The sequence below is a fragment of the Rhinoderma darwinii genome, chromosome 3 (assembly GCF_050947455.1).
Source record: "Rhinoderma darwinii isolate aRhiDar2 chromosome 3, aRhiDar2.hap1, whole genome shotgun sequence".
NCBI lineage: Eukaryota > Metazoa > Chordata > Amphibia > Anura > Rhinodermatidae > Rhinoderma > Rhinoderma darwinii.
The window spans coordinates 15,033,782-15,056,393 of record NC_134689.1 but is presented as its reverse complement, the minus strand read 5'-3'; the positions used below and the strand labels follow the sequence as shown (position 1 = coordinate 15,056,393).

At 41.7% G+C, this 22,612-nt stretch overlaps 1 protein-coding gene across 1 annotated transcript in view; it reads left to right on the top strand.

Annotated features, from left to right (window-relative positions):
* Window positions 1–12,184, top strand: part of LOC142748550 (junctional adhesion molecule-like) — a 46,247-nt gene extending 34,063 nt beyond the window's left edge. The window contains exon 5 of the mRNA XM_075855616.1: window positions 11,808–12,184. Coding sequence (XP_075711731.1) covers window positions 11,808–12,184 — 377 coding nt within the window. The remainder of the gene's footprint in view (window positions 1–11,807) is intronic.
* The last annotated feature ends 10,428 nt before the right edge of the window (window positions 12,185–22,612 follow it).

The following is a 22,612-nucleotide window of genomic DNA, read 5'->3' as shown; positions in this document are numbered from 1 at the left end:
AGACAAGAAAAAGTAAGAAAAAAAAAAAAGTAAAACACAAACACACAAATAAATAAAATGTATTTTAATAAAACACTAAAAGCAAATTGATATAAAAAAAAAATGTCCGCGACACCCTTCCTTTAAAGCCATCTACTGTCCCTGCTGTGACGGCTCCTGCGGTGACTATTCCATAGATTCACAGTTCTCGCAGTAAAGAAGGCTTGTCGCCTCTGCAGATTGAACCTTTTTTCCTTCAGGCGAAGAGAGTGCCCCCTTGTCTTTTGAGGGGATTTTACATGGAACAGATTTTCACTATAATTCTTATATGGGACGTTCACATATTTATATAAGTTAAATAAGTTGTCTCTTTTCAAGGCTAAATAGGTTTAATTATTTTAATCTTTCCTCATAACTTAGATTCTCCATGCCTCTTATTAGCTTCGTTGCTCATCTTTGTATTTTTCATCCTTTCTATGAACTGGAGCCCAGAACTGAACTGCATATTCTAGATGAGGCCTCACTAATGCTTTGTAAAGTGGTAATATTACATCCCTGTCCCGCGAGTCCATGCCTCTTTTAATACACGACAATATTCTGCTGGCCTTTGAAGCAGCTGATTGACATTGTGCTGTTATTTCGTTTATGATTTACAAGTACACCCAGATCCTTCTCAACAAGTGAATCCCCCAGTGTAGCTCCCCCTAGGACATATGATGCTCGCAGATTGTTGGTACCCAGATGAATAACTTTACATTTATCTACATTAAACCTCATTTGCCAAGTGGATGCCCAAACATTTAGTGTGTCCAAATCGGGTTGTAATTTATGAACATCTTCCATAGAATGAACATTACTACATAGTTTGGTGTCATCTGCAAAAATAGAAATAGTGCTATTAATCCTATCCTCTATATCATTAATAAATAAGTTGAATAATAGTGGTCCCAGCACTGAACCCTGGGGTCACCACTTATAACCGGGACCATTCAGAGTAGGAATCATTGACCACAACTCTCTGGATACGGTCCTTCAGCCAATTTTCAATCCAATTACAAATTATACTCTCTAAACCTATAGTCCTTAATTTACCCATTAGACGTCTGAATCATATTTTTAGATTTCAGACTAACTGCAGCAATGATTACTATACCTTATATTGATTTTACATCTACTGTTTATTTCTGGTTTAGATATACAGTATACACTACCGTTGAATAGTTTAGGGTCACTTAGAAATTTCCTTATTTTTGAAAGAAAAGTACAGTTTTTATCAATGAAGATAACATTAAATTAATCAGAAATACACTCTATACATTGTTAATGTGCTAAATGACTATTCTAGCTGCAAACGTCTGGTTTTTAATGCAATATCTACATAGGTGTATAGAGGCCCATTTCCAGCAACCATCACTCCAGTGTTCTAATGGTACATTGTGTTTGCTAACTGTGTTAGAAGGCTAATGGATGATTGGAAAACACTTGAAAACCCTTGTGCAATTATGTTAGCACCGCTGTAAACAGTTTTGCTGTTTAGAGGAGCTATAAAACTGACCTTCCTTTGAGCTAGTTGAGAATCTGGAGCATTACATTTGTGGGTTCGATTAAACTCTCAAAATGGCTAGAAAAAGAGAGCTTTCATGTGAAACTCGACAGTCTATTCTTGTTCTTAGAAATGAAGGCTATTCCATGCGAGAAATTGACAAGAAACTGAAGATTTCCTACAACGGTGTGTACTACTCCCTTCAGAGGACAGCACAAACAGGCTCTAACCAGAGTAGAAAGAGAAGTGGGAGGCCCCGCTGCACAACTGAGCAACAAGACAAGTACATTAGAGTCTCTAGTTTGAGAAATAGACGCCTCACAGGTCCTCAACTGGCAGCTTCATTAAATAGTACCCGCAAAACGCCAGTGTCAACGTCTACAGTGAAGAGGCGACTCCAGGATGCTGGCCTTCAGGGCAGAGTGGCAAAGAAAAAGCCATATCTGAGACTGGCTAATAAAAGGAAAAGATTAATATGGGCAAAAGCACACAGACATTGGACAGAGGAAGATTGGAAAAAAGTGTTATGGACAGACGAATCGAAGTTTGAGGTGTTTGGATCACACAGAAGAACATTTGTGAGACGCAGAACAACTGAAAAGATGCTGGAAGAGTGCCTGACGCCATCTGTCAAGCATGGTGGAGGTAATGTGATGGTCTGGGGTTGCTTTGGTGCTGGTAAAGTGGGAGATTTGTACAAGGTAAAAGGGATTTTGAATAAGGAAGGCTATCACTCCATTTTGCAACGCCATACCCTGTGGACAGCGCTTGATTGGAGCCAATTTCATCCTACAACAGGACAATGACCCAAAGCACACCTCCAAATTATGCAAGAACTATTTAGGGAAGAAGCCGGCAGCTGGTATTCTATCTGTAATGGAGTGGCCAGCGCAGTCACCAGATCTCAACCCAATAGAGCTGTTGTGGGAGCAGCTTGACCGTATGGTATGCAAGAAGTGCCCATCAAGCCAATCCAACTTGTGGGAGGGGCTTCTGGAAGCATGGGGTGAAATTTCTCCTGATTACCTCAGCAAATTAAGAGCTAGAATGCCAAAGGTCTGCAATGCTGGAATTGCTGCAAATGGAGCATTCCAAGACCAAAGCAAAGTTTGAAGGAGAAAATTATTATTTCAAATAAAAATCATTATTTCTAACCTTGTCAATGTCTTGACTGTATTTTCTAGTCATTTTGCAACTCATTTGATAAATATAAGTGTGAGTTTTCATGGAAAACACAAAATTGTCTGGGTGACCCCAAACTTTTGAACGGTAGTGTATATATATATATATATATATATATATATATATATATATATATATATATATTTCTTGTGTCTTAAAGAATCCACTTAGTGAATGAAGGTCATCTGTTCCTTTAAAATAATCATAAGACAAGTATGTTAATGCTGATTTTGTTCTTCAACTTGGCTCTGTCTGGGCTTGGTGAATTAAGTGGCTTGTGATATAAGTGGAGTTATAAAACCGGTGTTAAAAAGAGGAGTTAAAGCCCCAGTAAGTACTCTTCTTTTCTTTTACTTTGACAATTGTTCACTGTTTTGTTGTAACTTGGATAATGGACAGCAAGATTGGAGTTTTCTTCAGTGCACAGTTTACCATATAAATGCACGACTGGAGCCGGAGTTCCAGGGTGAATACCTCTGTGGCAGATGTGAGCATGTTGGTCACCTGGAAGCTCGTATTAGAAATCTGGAGAAGCAGAATGCAACACTGAGGAAGATAGACAATCTTGAGCTGAGCTTGCTGATCACGGAGCACGCATTTAGTGGGTTAGATCTGGAGGGTGAAGACATGGGTGAGCAGGATCAGGCAAGTAGCTGGGTTAATGTAGTTAGGGGCAGTAGAAAGGGGTCAAAGAAAAAGAAGACCAATCCTGTTTCTGACATTCCAAGCAAAATTGCCAAGTTGGGTGATGATGCGAGGGTGTCGGTCTCAGAAATGGCAGCCCTAGTGGATACTGATCTCCCTAACAGCCGGGAGAACAGACCAGCTAGTAGTCGGCGGGATGGTAATGCAGGTAAGGCAAGACAATTGATAGTTGTAGGGGATTCTATAATCAGGAAGACGGATAGAATAATTTGTCGCCAAGACCACCTCAAGCGAATGGTTTGCTGTCTCCCTGGTGCCAGGGTTCGGCATGTGGTGGAACGGGTGGACAATTTGCTGGGAGGGGCTGGTGATGATCCAGCTGTTGTGGTCCATGTGGGTACCAATGACAGAATAAATGGTAGGTGGAGGAGTCTTAAGAATAATTTTAAAGAACTAGGCTACAAGCTGAAGGGAAGGACCTCCAAGGTTGTATTCTCAGGAATACTGCCTGTGCCATGCGCATCACAGGAAAGACAGCGGGAGCTCAGGGAGTTAAATGCATGGCTGAAGTCTTGGTGTTGAGGAAAAGGCTTTGGGTTCCTAGAGCACGGGCTGACTTTTCATTGGGGTACAAACTGTATTCTGCAGATGATTTGCACCTAAATGGAAGGGGGTCCGCTGTGCTGGGGGAGAGAATTCTAGCTGGGGTGGAGCAGTATGTAAACTAGGGCTGAGGCGGGAGGCCAATGTAGAAAATAAAGGGGTAGTTAGGTTAGAGAGGGGTCAGACTATATTGGTGGGGGGAGAAACAGAATGTGGGGAGAGGACTAGGCAACAAGATAAGGAGATCCTTTCGTTACAAAACAGCAGTGAAAATGAAAATAAAAATGCCAAAATAATGTCAAATAATCACATTTCTATTACTGAAAGTGAAACATTTAGAGGCAAGTTAAAGTGTATGTTCACAAATGCCAGAAGTCTAGCAAGCAAAATGGGGGAGCTGGAGGCCTTGATACTGGAAGAAAATATAGATATAGTTGGTGTTGCTGAAACATGGCTGGACTCTTCACATGATTGGGCTGGACAGGGTTTTACACTGTTTCGGAAAGACAGGACAAATAGGAAAGGTGGTGGTGTATGTCTGTATGTGAGAAATGATATGAAGGCGGTGGTGTATGTCTGTATGTGAGAAGTGATATGAAGGTGAGTGTGAAAGAGACATTAGAGGGTGAAGATTGTGAGGAGGTTGAAACCTTGTGGGTGGAATTACAAAGGGAGGTAAACACTGAAAAAAATTACTTTTGGTGTAATCTATAGACCCCCCAATATAACTGAGGAGATGGAAGTTCAGCTATATAAACAGATGGAGCGGGCTGCATAGGCTGGTACTGTAGTGATAATGGGAGATTTTAATTACCGGGATATTAATTGGTGTCATGGTTCGGCTTCAACTGCAAAGGGAAGACATTTCCTCAACCTGTTGCAGGAAAATTTTATGGGCCAGTTTGTGGAAGACCCGACTAGAGGTGAAGCTCTGTTGGATCTGGTAATTTCTAATAATGCAGAACTTGTTGGGAACGTCAATGTTCGTGAAAACCTCAGTAACCGTGATCATAATAAAGTTACATTTTACCTATTCTGTAAAAAACAAACACAGGCTGGGAGGGCAAAAACATTTAATTTTAAGAAGGCCAATTTCCCCAGGATGAGGGCTGCAATTCAGGATATGGACTGGGAAGAACTAATGTCAAATAATGGGACAAATGATAAATGGGAGAATTTCAAATCTACTTTGAGTTATTATAGTGCAAAATTTATTCCTATAGGTAATAAGTATAAACGACTAAAATTAAATCCCACATGGCTTACACCTTCTGTGAAAGGGGCAATACATGACAAAAAAAGGGCATTTGAAAAATACAAATCTGAGGGTACATCTGCAGCCTTTGTAAAATATGAAGAGCTTAATAAAATCTGTAAAAAGATAATAAAATCAGCAAAAATACAAAATGAAAGGCAGGTGGCCAAGGATAGTAAAACAAATCCCAAAAAATTCTTCAAGTATATAAATGCAAAAAAGCCAAGGTCTGGACATGTAGGACCCCTAGATAGTGGTAATGGGGAGTTGATCACAGGGGATCAAGAGAAGGCAGAGTTACTAAATGGGTTCTTTAGCTCTGTATATACAACAGAAGAAAGAGCAGCTGATGTAGCCGGTGCCAGTGCTGTTAATATATCAGTTGATATAATGAATTGGATGAATGTAGATATGGTCCAAGCTAAATTAAATAAAATAAATGTGCACAAGGCCCCGGGACCAGATGGGTTACACCCTAGAGTTCTTAAGGAGCTTAGTTCAGTTATTTCTGCCCCCCTCTTCATAATATTTAGAGATGCTCTAGTGACTGGTATAGTGCCAAGGGACTGGCGCAGGGCAAATGTGGTGCCTATTTTCAAAAAGGGCTCTAGGTCTTCCCCAGGTAATTCTAGACCAGTAATCTTAACATCCATTGTGGGGAAAATGTTTGAGGGGCTATTGAGGGACTATATACAGGATTATGTGACAAAAAATATCATTACAAGTGACAGCCAGCATGGTTTTACTAAGGACAGAAGTTGTCAAACCAACCTGATCTGTTTTTATGAAGAGGTGAGCAGAAGCCTAGACAGAGGGGCCGCTGTGAATTTAGTGTTTTTGGACTTTGCAAAGGCATTTGACACTGTCCCTCACAGACGTCTAATGGGTAAATTAAGGACTATAGGTTTAGAACGTATAGTTTGTAATTGAATTGAGAATTGGCTCAAGGACTGTATCCAGAGAGTTGTGGCAAATGATTCCTAGTCTGAATGGTCCCCGGTAATAAGTGGTGTACCCCAGGGTGCAGTGCTGGGACCACTATTATTCAACTTATTTATTAATGATATTGTTAGGGATCTGCCAGGTACTTCATCTAGCTATACTCCTGGGATTAATCAATCCACACCTGAGGCCAGACCTGTTCGACTGACACCATCTCCCACCAACCAGGGTGGCAGGCTCAGGAGTGGGAGAGCCTATCGCGGCCTGGTCTGTCGGAGTTAGCTCCGCCCCCTGCCCTTTATTACCTGCCCTGTGCTCTCCCTCAGTGCTTGTAATTCTTTTGGATTCCTGGCCCCACTGCTGCTTGCTCCAGCCTGCTTCTGCCGTGCTTCTGCCTTGCTGCAGTTCTGCTCGACCTGCTTTGCTTTGCCCCTGGCTTGCTTCTGTCTCCGTGCCCGCTCGGGTGTACTCACTTCGTCCTGGTCCTGACTGTTCGTTCGCCGCCCCGTTTCCTCGTGGCGTTCCGTGGCTACTGCCCCTTCCCTTGCGTGTTCCCTGTTTGTCTTCCCGTGCACTTAGCCAGCGTAGGGACCGCCGCCCAGTTGTACCTCGTCGCCTAGGGCGGGTCGTTGCAAGTAGGCAGGGACAGGGCGGTGGGTAGATTAGGGCTCACTTCCCCTTCACCTCCTTCCTGCCATTACAGATATAGAAGATGGGATTAATAGCACTATTTCTATTTTTGCAGATGACACCAAGCTATGTAATATAGTTCAGAATATGGAAGATGTTCGTGAATTGCAGGCAGATTTAAACAAACTAAGTGTTTGGGCGTCCACTTGGCAAATTAAGTTTAAAGGGAATGTGTTGCCAGAAAAACATGTTTGTTTTTTTTAATTAAACATTTAGTGTGTAGGTGATTAAACATTGTTCAAATTTTTTTTATTTTTTTCACGAGTCAGGAAATATTATAAATTAATTCTAATTTATAATATTTCCCATTGCTGGTCACTAGATGGAGCTATTCCCAAAATTGCAGCATTGCAAAATTGGGTAAAAAGCCCTCGCTCTAGTGAGCTCTCAGCATCCCTCCCCTCCTTTATCCTGGCTAGTGCCGGTATAAACGAGTGGTTTGAACGGTCTAACCTCCTACACTGTGTGTCGCCATTTTTTGAGCTAACACACAGTGTAGTAGGTTTACATACAGTAGTAAACGCACACAAACACGAACATACATAGAAATCTCTTACCTGCTCCTGCCGCCGCGGCTCCCTCCGGCCCGTCCGCTCCGTCTTCTGCCGTTGGTCCAAGTGCACAAGTCCGGAAGCCGCGACCGGAAGTAGTAATCTTACTGTCCGGCCGCGACTTCCGGTCCACAGGAAAATGGCGCCGGACGGCGCGCATTTCAAATTGGACTGTGTGGGAGCGGCGCATGCGCAGTTCCCACACAGACGGCGTACATGTTAGTGGATGGAACGGGACCCGTTCGCAGTCCCTATGGGACTGTGGCTGCCGTATTCCATGTCTGTATGTGTCGTTAATCGACACATACAGAAATGGAAAAAAAAATGGCAGCCCCCATAGGGAAGAAAAAGTGTAAAAATAAGAAAAAGTAAAACACAAACACACAAATAAATATAAACGTTTTTAATAAAGCACTAACATCTTTAACATATTAAAAAAAAAATTGTGATGACACTGTTCCTTTAATACATCTAAAAAATGCCACAAAAGTTAAAACAGAGATGATATCCACAGTACAGAAAGACAACCAGATTAATTGTATATAATAATTCCAGATATATTGGTAAAGGGCAACACTGTTGAAATACAGGAATACATCCACAATGGGTTACAATTGTGTAAAGTAATATACATATTCTAATACATTAACCAGCAAAATAGGCTATTCAGCAAACAGGGCAAATCTCCCACGTATGTATCTCTCTCACATCTTTAAAGTATAAATTAAGTAAACATCAATGAATGAGTGTACACAAGTATAAATACCCCTGAATAAAGCCAGATGCAAAAATCAGTAGAAAAAAACAGTGAAATACTAGTACCATGCACAAGTAAAATACATGGCTCTATTTAAACAGACACATGAAATAGGAGCAGGGCAATAGCTGTAATGTCCGCCCCATTTGCAGACACTCAAACACCCATTAGGTAGAATGTGATAGAAAGAAACTTTTTGCTGGAACACAGGCATATGCTGGAAGCGGAGTTCATACCCATAGTAACAGGTCACCGTCTCTGGTGTCAACCCCGACGCGCGTTTAAAGTTATTTTGGTGTGTCAGACTCCGAACTATAGGTTTTTGTTACTAATCAGCGGGTTCACCGTTATTACCATGCGTCTTTCCCCATAATTTATTATGTTATAAGTCAGATTTGTGACTACAATAAATGTATCGGGGGAACTTCTTTCGTGGTGTTCTTCATGTAGGTATACTACTAAATTAAGTTTAATGTAGATAAATGTAAAGTTATGCACCTGGGTACGAACAACCTGCATGCATCATATGTCCTAGGGGGAGCTAACCTGGGGGAGTCACTTGTCGAGAAGGATCTGGGTGTACTTGTAAATCATAAACTAAATAACAGCATGCAATGTCAATCAGCTGCTTCAAAGGCCAGCAGGATATTGTCGTGTATTAAAAGAGGCATGGACTCGCGGGACAGGGATGTAATATTGCCACTTTACAAAGCGTTAGTGAGGCTTCATCTAGAATATGTAGTTCAGTTCTGGGCTCCAGTTCATAGAAAGGATGCCCTGGAGTTGGAAAAAATACAAAGAAGAGCAACGAAGCTAATAAGGGGCATGAAGAATCTAAGTTATGAGGAGAGATTAAAAGAATGAAACCTATTTAGCCTTGAGAAAAGACGACTAAGGGGGGACATGATAAATTTATATAAATATATTAATAGCACATACAAAAAATATGGTGAAATCCTGTTCCATGTAAAACCCCCTCAAAAAACAAGGGGGCACTCCCTCCATCTGGAGAAAAAAAATGTTGAACCTGCAGAGGCGACAAGCCTTCTTTACTGTGAGAACGGTGAATTTATGGAATAGCCTACCGCAGGAGCTGGTCACAGCAGGGACAGTAGATGGCTGCAGAAAAGGCTTAGATAATTTCCCAGAACAAAAAAAATATCAGCTCCTATGTGTAGAGATTTTTTACTTCCCCTTTCCCATCCCTTGGTTGAACTTGGATGAAAATGTATCTTTTTTCAACCGTACAAACTATGTAACTATGTAACTATGTAACTATGTAACTAACTATATGTCTCTCTGAGTTATCTAGAGTTTGATATGGACAAATGTGTGTTTGACCATGGTGGAGTTGCAATTGTATGAACAAACTATTCATAACGAAGAAGGGGAGTGAGATGAGAATAAAATAGACACTGATGTGGTCTCTCATATGAAAGAACAGCTAATAACAACAATCTATTATATTCCTGCCAAGAGAAATAAGCCACCTGCAAACCTGATGTCAGCATCTAATGAAGAATTATAATAATGCATTTGAAATGTAATATATGCCTGTGATTAGCTCAAATATGAAATATTCTCATTGTATGCTATTGTCTGAGCAGAATTATTGTCACATTGTCTCTGATTGGTTAACCTCAAGCCTACGCCCCTTTTGAATGATATTATTGTAATTTAGTTTGGCAATAAACCTCAGTGGAGCATTTTGAGCATACAAGCAACGTCTGTGTGTTTTATTAATCTCTCGATATATATCGATATGAAATCTCCTGATTAGGATGCTGGATAAAGTTCCCGGCGTGAGTGTCTGTTGGAACATTCGTCTAAATTTCAGTCTAATATATTTTGAGCCATTGACATCCACAACACTATGTTTCTGTAAACTTCCATAGAAGTGAATGGGTATTACGGAAACAACGCAGCATAGCGAGCTATGCTGTTTATGTAACTTCCATTCACAGTATAGTGCCTCCCTACACAGTATAAAACCCCTATATCTGTCCCACACAGGAAAATGCCCCTATAGCTGCCCCACACTGTATATTGCCCTCATAGCTGCCCCACACAGTAAAATTCCCCTTTAACTGCCCTACATAGTATAATGCCCCTATAGTACCTTCCCACACAGCATAATGACCCCATTGTGTCCCACACAGTATAATGCTTCCTAGCTGCCCCCACACAGTATACTGCCCCATAGCTGCCCCCACACAGTATAATTTCCTCATAGCTCCCCTTTTACAATATAATGCCCCCATAGTGCTCCTACACAGTATAAGGCTCCCTAGCTGCCCCACACAGTATACTGCCCCATAGCTGCCCCACACAGTATAATTCCACATAGCTGCCCCTATACAGTATAATGCACCCTTGGCAGCCTCCCACGACGAGTGGAAGTGATCCCTCTGCTCCTCCAGTATGTGCTATGAGTGGCTCGGCACAGACAGGTGCGATGAAGTCACTGCATTGCGCCTGTCTATGCTAAGCCGCTCACGGCCAGCGTTACACAGTGAATGCTGAAGCCCGAAGCTGACGGCTCCCTGCTCCAGCATTGAGACAGGGACATATCACCGCAGCCCAGCCCTCCCTTGGGCCCCACCATCTCAGTGGGCCTAGGGCCACTGTCCCCCTGCTAGCTACGCCTCTGTTATGAACCCTCTCTGTCCTATGTTTGCCTCTGATTATGGCTATTTTTTTTACATTCAGATACCCATCCTTGGTGTTTATTGACATGAAAATGCCTGAAATATACACTATATACAGCTATAAATGTCCAGTATGTACAATCTATGTCTGTGTTGTGGTTATTGTTTTCGTTTCCTATTTCCTGATTTCTCACATTGGTTTCATGTGTCTGTATATATCACTGTGCACTGGTTCCGCATGTCACACAAGATGTCCGATCTGAATAATCTCAGGATATTTGTTCTTTTTCTTTACTTTTCAGGTAAGTGGAAAAAGTTCTTAAATACCGACCCATAGAGAAAGTAATGGTAGATCCTAAGAAACTCTCCGACTTCTCTTGTGGGGATAAGGAATGAATAAAACTCAATGGGCATTAAGTATCATCAAAAATAAATGTTAATGGAAAAGGATGAATTTTTTCTTTGTATAATTTCGTCAAGTCAGAAATGTGTAAGGTCTCCTTCACACACAGACATTTTCTGGCAATTCAACTTTTTTTTTTTTTTGGAGTTTTTAGAAGTTTTTCTGTGGCGTTTTTCATTTGGTGTCATTTTGTACATGCTTTTCTTTCTGGTGTTTTTGAAGTCCTATAGTAAAGCCTATAGCAAGAATGCTTGAAAAATACGCCATACCCAGAGAAATGGGGAAAAATAAACTGACCGCAAAAATACCTACAAAATGTCACAAACCAAAACGCAGTTGTATGTAGTGCATATGATATTACTTTAGACTTTAATGTAACAACTTAAAAGTACCACCCGACAATGTCTAGGCCATAAAAAGTGTAAGGTTAAAACTTTTTTTTCACATGAATCTTTTTTAATGCATTGTGGACTGGAGGAGCCTGATTGGTGGGAATCTGACCTCTGGGGACCGCTATATTTCTGAGAATGGATGAGACAGATCTCAAGATTAGTGGGGAACCCCTCAGACTCTTATAAAAATTCCCAGCTCTTGTTTTTTCCCCCACAGTTCCGGCAGTATCAGGAGATGTCACAGTCGTAGGATCAGTGAAGGACATATTGACCTTGCCCTGCAATTACATTATTCATAAGAATCAACACCCCATGTGTTGGCGACGAGGCGGCTGTTCAGCTTCTGGGTGTTATGATGACATCATTGAGACTGATGGCAGAAGAGTGACCTGGAGGGAATCTGACAGATATCAATTACTGGGGGACATTATTCAGGGGAACGTGTCCCTGACCATCACTGGGGTCACCAGAGAAGATGAAGGAACTTACTGCTGCCGTGTGGAGATCTATGAACTATTCTATTATGTGAAAAAAGAAATAAAAATTCAAATATTGAACTCAAATCACAGTAAGGAAACTCTTTATGTATTTTGAAGGCTATGTACACCTTTAAAAGCTATAGATATATAAACACAACAAAAGTTTGAATAGCACATTCCAACAAAATGATGCAAAACCGTTAAATATAAATAAATAGGCATTACTGCTAAATCTACCTATAATAGGGAGGTACTTAGTGCACATTTTGATCAAAAAGTGTTTGCCCACCTGCCACGACAAGGCTACCTGGGGACAGTAACGGGCCCCCGTTGCCATACAGCATGCCTGTTATTTAAATTTTCTGTGCCGTGATGCTGGCACTTCCTGGTTACTTCGTGTACAATGTGACCGTGTTGTCACGTGACACGTCTTCCAGTCTGTGCAGTGGAAGAGTCGGTGCGGAGGACTCCAGGTGAGCTGCCGAGTCTGTATTGTAATGTGTTGTGTTGTCTTGTAATGTAATGTATTGTATTGTGTTGTGTTGTCTTGTAATGTGTTGTGTTGTGTTGTCTTGTAATGTGTTGTATTGTGCTGTTTGCGGTGGAGGGGGGCCCGTTAAATTACAGCCCCCCCTCCTCTCTCCACCGCAAACTGCACAATACAACACAATACATTACAAACTGTGGGTCGCATCCCCCTGGGTGGTCGTGTGAAGACCTTCGGGGGGTCGCGAGTCACTCACCGAGGTCCCGGTTCCATTCAATGCTGGAGCAAGGAGCTGATGTCTCCTTGCTCCAGCATTCACTGTGCCCTGAGCGGTTCGACGCAGGCAGGCGGGATGTAGCGACAGCATCGCGCCTGTCTGCACCGAGTCACTCATATCACACACCGAAGGAGGCAAAGGAATGGGGGTAGGTAAGTAATTATGCTATTTTTCTATTATGCGCATATGGGGGCATTATACTGTATGGGGGCATTATACTGCATGGGGGGCTGATATGGGGGCATTATACTGTATGAGGGGCATTATACTGTATGGGGGCTGATATGGGGGAATTCTACTGTATGGGGGGCTGATATAAGGGGGCATTATACTGTATGGGGAGCTGATATGAAGGCAAAATACTATATGGGGAGCTCATATGGGCGGCATTATACTGTATGGGGGGCTGATATGGGGGCATTATACTGTATGGGAACTCATATGGAGGGGCATTATACTGTATGGGGGCTGATATGGAGGGGCACTATACTGTATGGGGAGCTGATATGGGGGGCATTATACTGTATGGGGGCTGATATGGGGTCACTATACTGTATGGGGAGCTGATATGGGGGGCATTATACTGTACGGGGGCTGATATGGGGGGCACTATACTTTATGGGGAGCTCATATGGGGGGCATTATACTGTATGGGGGCTGATATGGGGTCACTATACTGTATGGGGAGCTGATATGGGGGCATTATACTGTATGGGGGCTGATATGGGGGCACTATACTGTATGGGGGGCTGATATGGGGTGGCATTATACTGTATGGGGAGCTCATATGGGGGGCATTATATTGCATGGGGAGCTCATATGGGGGCATTATATTGTATGGGAAGCTCATATGGGGGGCATTATACTGTATGGGGGGCATTTTACTGTATGGGGTAGCTATGTGGGGCATTATACTGTGGGGGCTGATATGGGAGCATTATACGGTATGGGGCTGTTATTGGGGGCATTATACCGTGTGGGGGCAGCTATGGGAGCATTATACTGTGTGGGGGCATTATACTATGGGGGCTGTTGGGCAAGGCCTCTGGGCATAGGCGTGTGCAGGGGTCTGATGATGGGGGTGTTGGGGAGGGGTAGGGTGGCCCAAGCTGAATTCTTGCACCCGGGCCCATGAGCCTTTAGCTATGCCCCTGGGTGGGGACCTACTCTCCACATACACCCAGAACTTTTGTTGTGTTTATGTGATTCATATGGGGTTAGTGACTTCCTCCATTTTTTGTTCTTGCACTCCTCCCATTCTGCCCTGGGTGATTTTAATTAGTTTAATGCTGGTTCCTACCATCCCCAGATATATGTAGGCTTAGTCCCAGTTCTGGGTGTATGTGCAGCATAGGATCCCACCTATAGAGGACGCCTTGTCGTGGCAGGTGGGCTAACACTTTTTGATGAAAATGTGCACTAAGAACCTCCCTATTATAAGTAGATTTAGCAGTAATGCATATTTTTTATATTTAGCGGTTTAGGTGACATCAGTGTTCGCAGTGTGCTGTCACCATTTTTTTGTCAGATAGATAGATAGATAGATAGATAGATAGATAGATAGATAGATAGATAGATAGATAGATAGATAGATAGATAGATAGATAGATAGATAGATAGGTAGGTAGGTAGGTAGGTAGGTAGATAGATAGATAGATAGATAGATAGATAGATAGATAGATAGATAGATAGATAGATAGATAGATAGATAGATAGATAGATAGATAGATAGATAGATAGATAGATAGATATGAGATAGATAGATAGATAGATAGATAGATAGATAGATAGATAGATAGATAGATAGATAGATAGATAGATAGATAGATAGATAGATAGATAGATAGATAGATAGATAGATAGATTAATAGATATGAGATAGACAGATAGATAGATAGATAGATAGATAGATAGATAGATAGATAGATAGATAGATAGATAGATAGATAGATAGATAGATAGATAGATAGATAGATAGATAGATAGATTAATAGATATGAGATAGATAGATAGATAGATAGATAGATAGATAGATAGATAGATAGATAGATAGATAGATAGATAGATAGATAGATAGATAGATAGATAGATAGATAGATAGATAGATAGATAGATAGATATGAGATAGATAGATAGATATGAGATAGATAGATAGATAGATAGATAGATAGATAGATAGATAGATAGATAGATAGATAGATAGATAGATAGATAGATAGATAGATAGATAGATAGATAGATAGATTAATAGATATGAGATAGATAGATAGATAGATAGATAGATAGATAGATAGATAGATAGATAGATAGATAGATAGATAGATAGATAGATAGATAGATAGATAGATAGATAGATAGATAGATAGATAGATAGATAAATAGATATGAGATAGATAGATAGATAGATAGATAGATAGATAGATAGATAGATAGATAGATAGATAGATAGATAGATAGATAGATAGATAGATAGATAGATAGATAGATAGATAGATAGATAGATAGATAATGGGACCTGAATCCGTCAGGTCAGTGTGACTGACGAGTTAAAGAGGTTCTGTCACCACATTATAAGTGGCCTATCTTGTACATGATGTGATCGGCGCTGTAATGTAGATTACAGCAGTGTTTTTTATTTAGAAAAACGATCATTTTTGACAGAGTTATGACCTATTTTCTCTTTATGCTAATGAGTTTCTTAATGGACAACTGGGCGTGTTTTACTATATGACCAAGTGGGCGTTGTGGAGAGAAGTGTATGACGTCATACACTTCTCTCCATTCATTTACACAGCACATAGCGATTAAGCTATATCACTATGTGCAGCCACATAAACACACTATAACATTACCGCAGTGTCCTGATAATGAATATACATTACCTCCAGCCAGGACGTGATGTCTATTCAGAATCCTGACACTTCGCTAACACAATCCCGACACTACAGCACAGCAAGCGTAATCTCGCGAGATTACGCTGTAAAGTGTCATTTCAAACGAGATTACACTTGCTGTGCTGTAGTGTCGGGATTGTGTTAGCGAAGTGTCAGGATTCTGAATAGACATCACGTCCTGGCTGGAGGTAATGTATATTCATTGTCAGGACACTGCAGTAATGTTAGTGTGTTTATGTGGCTGCACATAGTGATCTAGCTATATCACGATCTGCAGTGTAAATGAATGGAGAGAAGTGTATGATGCTGATGGTCACTGATTGGTCAGCGTCATACACTCCTGTACAACGCCCACTTGGCCAAAAAGTAAAACACGCCCAGTTGTCCTTTAAGAGACTCATTAGCATAAAGCTAATATAGGTCATAACTCTGTCAAAAATGATCGTTTTTGTAAATAAAAAACACTGCTGTAATCTACATTACAGCGCCGATCACATCATGTACAATATAGGCCACTAATAATGTGGTGACAGAGACTCTTTAAGTGACAGTGAGTCCTGCGGGTCTCTGACATGCAGAATCGAGCTGTTATTGATCACAGTTCATAACTTAGTTGTGTTCAATAACAGCTCAATCCTGCATGTCAGAGACACACAGGACCTGCTGACACTGAACCCGTCAGTCCCGCTGAGCTGACTGATACAGGATTCAGTGCAAGATACAGCTGCTCTGTATACAGGATACAAAGCAGCTGTATCTCAAAAAGTAAAAAAAAATAATCATAAAATGTAATTAGAAAGTTGCACCAAACACACTGATACACATTTTATATAATCACTTTCGAAGTTGTACTTAGCCTTTATGCCAACAATTTATACATTTCAAAAAATATGTTTTTGGCAAAATATTTGAAATTTATGTCATCTACAGTGAGTAAAATCACTATACAAATATACAAAAACAGAACGTAGGGGCTGTCTATGATTGCAAAAACATGGCTGCTTTCTTCCTAAAACAGTGCCACATCTGTGCATAGGTTGTGTCTGGTATTGCACCTCAGGTCTATTGAAGTAAATGTGGCTGAGCTGCAATACCTCACACAACCTGAGGACAGGTGTAGTGCTGTTTTTGGAAGAAAGCAGCCATGTTTTTGTATTCCTGGACAACCCTTTAGTTATAAATAATTATACTTATACTATTCAGGTTTTGGTGCAGGGCCTTTTTAATAAATAATGGGACCCTGGGCAACAAGCAAAGTAGGACCCCCTGATTGGCATTTTTATAAAGTTTGTCCCATAATTTTCAGCCTAGATAATACCACCTTATAGTTCCCAAACTATGCAGACTCCAAATAAAGAGCGCACATAATACTGCCATATAGTTCCCGCATAATACTATAATACAGATCACACCACTATTAGCACCACAGCTCTTTCCTAGAGTCCTGAGCGGCAAAACTGCCTAGTTATACAGTGATATGTGGAGAGGACAAGCAGTATATGTCTGAGTAATCAGGCCACTTCTCCATCCAGGATCCTGAGAAGCCGGGTGACAACTCCTGTAGGAACTGGAATTGTGATATAATGGATGTAACGTTTGTATTTCAGATCCTGAGGTTGAAGAATTTATCACAGAAAGATCCACAGAACTTTCCAACATAATCATAGACTCCACCACAACAGAAACCATGGTCAAACAAAATGTATTATACTAATGTGACCATGTCATCTATCTATCTATCTATCTATCTATCTATCTATCTATCTATCTATCTATCTATCTCATATCTATCTATCTATCTATCTATCTATCTATCTATCTATCTATCTATCTATCTATCTATCTATCTATCTATCTATCTATCTATCTATCTATCTATCGCTATCTATCTCCTATCTATCTATCTATCTATCTATCTATCTATCTATCTATCTATCTATCTATCTATCTATCTATCTATCTATCTAATATCTATCTATCTATCTATCTATCTATCTATCTATCTATCTATCTATCTATCTATCTATCTATCTATCTCATATCTATCTATCTATCTATCTATCTATCTATCTATCTATCTATCTATCTATCTATCTATCTATCTATCTATCCCATATCTATCTATCTATCTATCTATCTATCTATCTATCTATCTATCTATCTATCTATCTATCTATCTATCTATCTATCTATCTATCTATCTATCTATCTATCTATCTATCTATCCCATATCTATCTATCTATCTATCTATCTATCTATCTATCTATCTATCTATCTATCTATCTATCTATCTATCTATCTAATCTTACAATATTTATTCTATAGATCTGTACATTGTATTACTTTGGGTGTGTTCACATCAGCGCCAGACTTCCATTGATGTGTCCCGCTAGACCTTTCCGTCGGAGGAACCCATCAACAGAAAGGCAAAAGGAGACCATAGCTTCCATTTGCACTACCATTGATTTAGATGGTAATGTTTCCGTTGCAAATGGTTTCTGTTTGTCTTCATTCCGTAAGGTCTCCTTTTTTTTGACAGAAACAATAGCGTAGTCGACTGCGCTATTGTTTCCGCCAACAATACAGAAACCTTACGGAACGGATACCATTTGCAACGGAAGCATTACCAACGAAATCAATGCTAGTGTAAACGGAAGCTATGGTCTCCTTTTGCCTTTCCGTTGATGGGTTCCTCCGACGGAAAGGTCTAGCGGAATCCATCAATGGAAGTGTGACGCTGATGTGAACGAGCCCTTTCTTCTTTACTGACCATTTTCTTATGAGCCTAATTGTTTCTATTCCTTTATGCCTTTTGTGTATAGACAGTAAGGGTATGTGCACACACACTAATTACGTCCGTAATTGACGGACGTATTTCGGCCGCAAGTACCGGACCGAACACAGTGCAGGGAGCCGGGCTCCTAGCATCATAGTTATGTACGACGCTAGGAGTCCCTGCCTCGCTGCCGGACAACTGTCCCGTACTGTAATCATGTTTTCAGTACGGGACAGCAGTTCCACGGAGAGGCAGGGACTCCTAGCATCGTACATAAGTATGATGCTAGGAGCCCGGCTCCCAGCACTGTGTTCGGTCCACTACTTGCGGCCGAAATACGTCCGTCAATTACGGACGTAAATAGTGTGTGTGCACATAGCCTAACAGATTCCTTGGTTTCTGGAGTGAATATAGCTTCAATTGGAAACATTATTCGGGGGATTCTAATCTTCCTGTTACCCCCTCTGTTTCTTCTCATATATAAATGTAAGTTATTTATTCTACACATGGAACTGCTGTAACTAAGGCTCTGTTCACATCTGCGCTACTGTTTATAACAATTCATGTGACCGATCAATCATATGACAGATCCTAGTGGTGACCAATGGACCCCATTGACCTAAAACAGAAATTTTTTATGGCAAAAATAGTGCTGCGTGCTGTGATATACTTGCTGTTAAAAGTGACAGAACCCTCAACGTTGACTCCGAGCACAGATGTGAACAGAGCCTTAGCCATTAAAATATTTTTTTACTCATTAACTTATGGTTGAATATTAGAAAATTGTACAAAAATATAAAGGAGCAGATCCATGTAATAATAACAAAAAAGTTCCCTAGTTCTGTGGAGGGGTTGCTTGTAACTGGATATTTTACCACTAGATGGAACAAACTCGGGTTGTTGATACAGCCAGTTTAGCAATGGTGACCGTGCTTTATGAGTGACTGATAAAAGAGGTCCACTTGTAATTATTTAGTTTTTTTTGGGGGGGGGAGTTGCTGCACCAAATAAAATACAGTGAAATACATTCATTTGATTGAGCAAGAGCTGCAGTACCAGACACAGCCACAGGAACGATGTACCAAAGTGAAGGGACCGGGGTGCTTCGGGAAGTGCCACGGCCTACATGGTAGTGTGAGGACTTATTTTACAGAAAACCACTTGACCGCAGCACTAAACGTCAGACCAGGGGTGTAGCTATAGGGGGTGCAGAGGTAATAGTCACACCTGGGCCCCGGTGTCTGAACGGTCCCAAAGGCTTCTCTACCACATACGACAACACCAGTATTATAAATGGCACATGGTAGGTGGGGGCCCTGATACAGATTTTGTATTGAGCTTCAAGTTACGCCAAAGTCACGTGGCCAATGATTGTCGGCCTGATTTCGGCTGCTGATGTCTTTACTTTGGAAACTCAGCCACCTCCGAGGACATATAATACTTTTTTGCTTTACCAGCTTTCCACATAAACGCTGCTTATAATTCTTCACTTATGAGGCTGGGTCCGTAATGGACCGAACATATTTCGGCCGCAAGTCCCGGACCGAACACAGTGCAGGGAGCCGGGCTCCTAGCATCATAGTTATGTACGACGCTAGGAGTCCCTGCCTCGCTGCAGGACAACTGTCCCGTACTGTAATCATGTTTTCAGTACGGGACAGTAGTTCCACGGAGAGGCAGGAACTCCTAGCGTCGTACATAACTATGATGCTAGGAGCCCGGCTCCCTGCAATGTGTTCAGTCCGGGAATTGCGGCCGAAATGCGTTCCGTCCTTTACGGACTGAACATGCTCGCGTGAACCCAGCCTTAGTCTGATGTCAACTCCTTATTGATGCATGGTCTTCTGGACGGGCTTGTCTACCTATTGAACGTCATCATTAATGTTCTTCATTTTCGCGCAGGTTGTTCCTTGAAGTCCCATTGACCAGAAGAGGCTGGAAATATATGATGGATTGGATGATCACTTTTATATAAAACATATCATTTAGAGATAAATGTGAAATAAAAGATACATATAAATCACACTCGTCGGCTTTGAAATAATCATTTTCTGGGATACTTCAGATGCGGAGCGCCCCGCATACCGCGGCATTATACAGTGTGGGAACTCTATTCACTGACATTGTACGGTACTCACCAAGCCACGAGGGAACCAGTCTACCCACCCCGCTCCTTATTATTAACACGCCAAAACATTTTACAATCATTAACCCCTTAGGCTATGTTCACACGGAGTATTTTGGGGGAGGAATATCTGCCTCAAAATTCCGTTTGGAACTTTGAGGCAGATTTTCCTCTCCCTGCACGCCGATTTTCGCGGCAATTATCGCGCCGTTTTTCGCCCGCGGCCATTGAGCGCCGCGGGCATAAAACAGCGAGAAATACGCTTTCTCCTGCCTCCCATTGAAGTCAATGGGAGGTCGGAGGCGGAAGCGCCCGAAGATGGGGCATGTCGCTTCTTTTTCCCGCGAGGCAGTTTTACTGCTCGCGGGAAAAAGACGCCGACGCCTCCCATTGAAATCAATGGGAGGCGTTCTCGGGCCGTTTCTGCCGAGTTTTGCGACGTGGTTTCCGCGTCAAAAAACTCGGCAAAATACCCCGTGTGAACATAGCCTAAAATACCAAGCCCATTTTCATTTTTTTCTTCCCGCGTTCCAGGTCTTTTTTTTTTTTCCATTGACATAGGTTTATGAGGGCTTGTTTTTTGCGGGATGAGATGTATCTTTTAATGACACCGTATAATGTCTTACATAATATACTGGAAAAATGTGAAAAATTATTTTGTGGGGCGCAATGGAAAACATACAGCAATTCCACCATTGTTTTTTGGATTTCGTTTTTACAGCATTCGCCCGAAAAGGACAGCCTACTTTATTTTGTGGTTGAATTTGATTATGGCGATACAAATTTTATATCACTTTTTTTTTATAACTTATATACTGTGCCACAGATGCTGCAGAACATCATTATACACATTCAGGAATCCTATCCCCCTAACTCTTCAAAAAGAGGTTCTGCAGTAGCAGAGGTGTGTGTTATAAGAAACAATACCTACTATAATTTATTAGAAGTCACCACAGAGCTCTATGGCCTGTATAAATGTACTCAGTCTGCGGACTTTAAGGCTGAGTTCACACGGGGTGGATACGCTGCGTAAAAGCACGCAGTGTATCCGCCCTGTGCGTCACAGGAAATTCCGGGCAAAAAAGTGCACTAAACTGTGGTGCAGTTTTTCGCCCGGAATGTCCGCTGCAGAAAACTACGGCAGGCCGGCCTCCTGGGGTGACGTTTCTTTCCACGAGACCGCCGTATCTTGTGATTGGCTGCAGCGGCGGTCACATGGGATGAAGTGTCATCCCAGGAAGCTGGCCCCCTGACGTCACCCAGGCCGGCCTCCTGGGATGACTTTTCATCCCATGTGACCGCCGCTACAGCCTGTGATTGGCTGCAGTGGTCACATGGGATGAAACATCATCCCAGGAGGCCGGACTGCAGGAAGGAACACAGACTTCTGGGTAAGCAGCATGCTTTTTTTTTTTCTGAGTTGCGTTCTTTGCGGCAGGATCGTTACGAACTCGCATGAAAAAACGCAACAACTGCTATTTGTTGCGGGATTTAGCTCCCCATTCAATTCAATGGGGAATTCCCGCAACGAATAAGCAGCGTTTACGCAAATACAATTTCCATGCTGCGGTTTAAATTTCCGCACCGCAGGTCAATTTCTGAGCGGTTTCTCAGCTCAGTATTTACGCAGCGTGGGGAGGAGATTTGTCCATCTCATCCACTTTGCTGCTACTGTATTATGCTACGTTTTTTTCTTTCGCAATTCCGTATGGAAAAAAACGCAGCAAATCCGCTACATGTTGTCAAGCCCTTAGGGTATGCAAACAGCGAAAAAATCTGCCTCAAAATTTCTTCCAGCCCCTTAGCTATTCTGCGGCTAGTTACACTGTATGGCACCAGAGCCAGGACGACGGGTAGGCACCCACCTATGGTGCCACCTCACCACTTATGATGGGGGTGCAATGAGCGGCCCTGAGAGCGAGCATTGAGTATTGTTTTTATCATTACACCCCGCTATTAATTCCCCGGAGGCTCGGGTCTTCC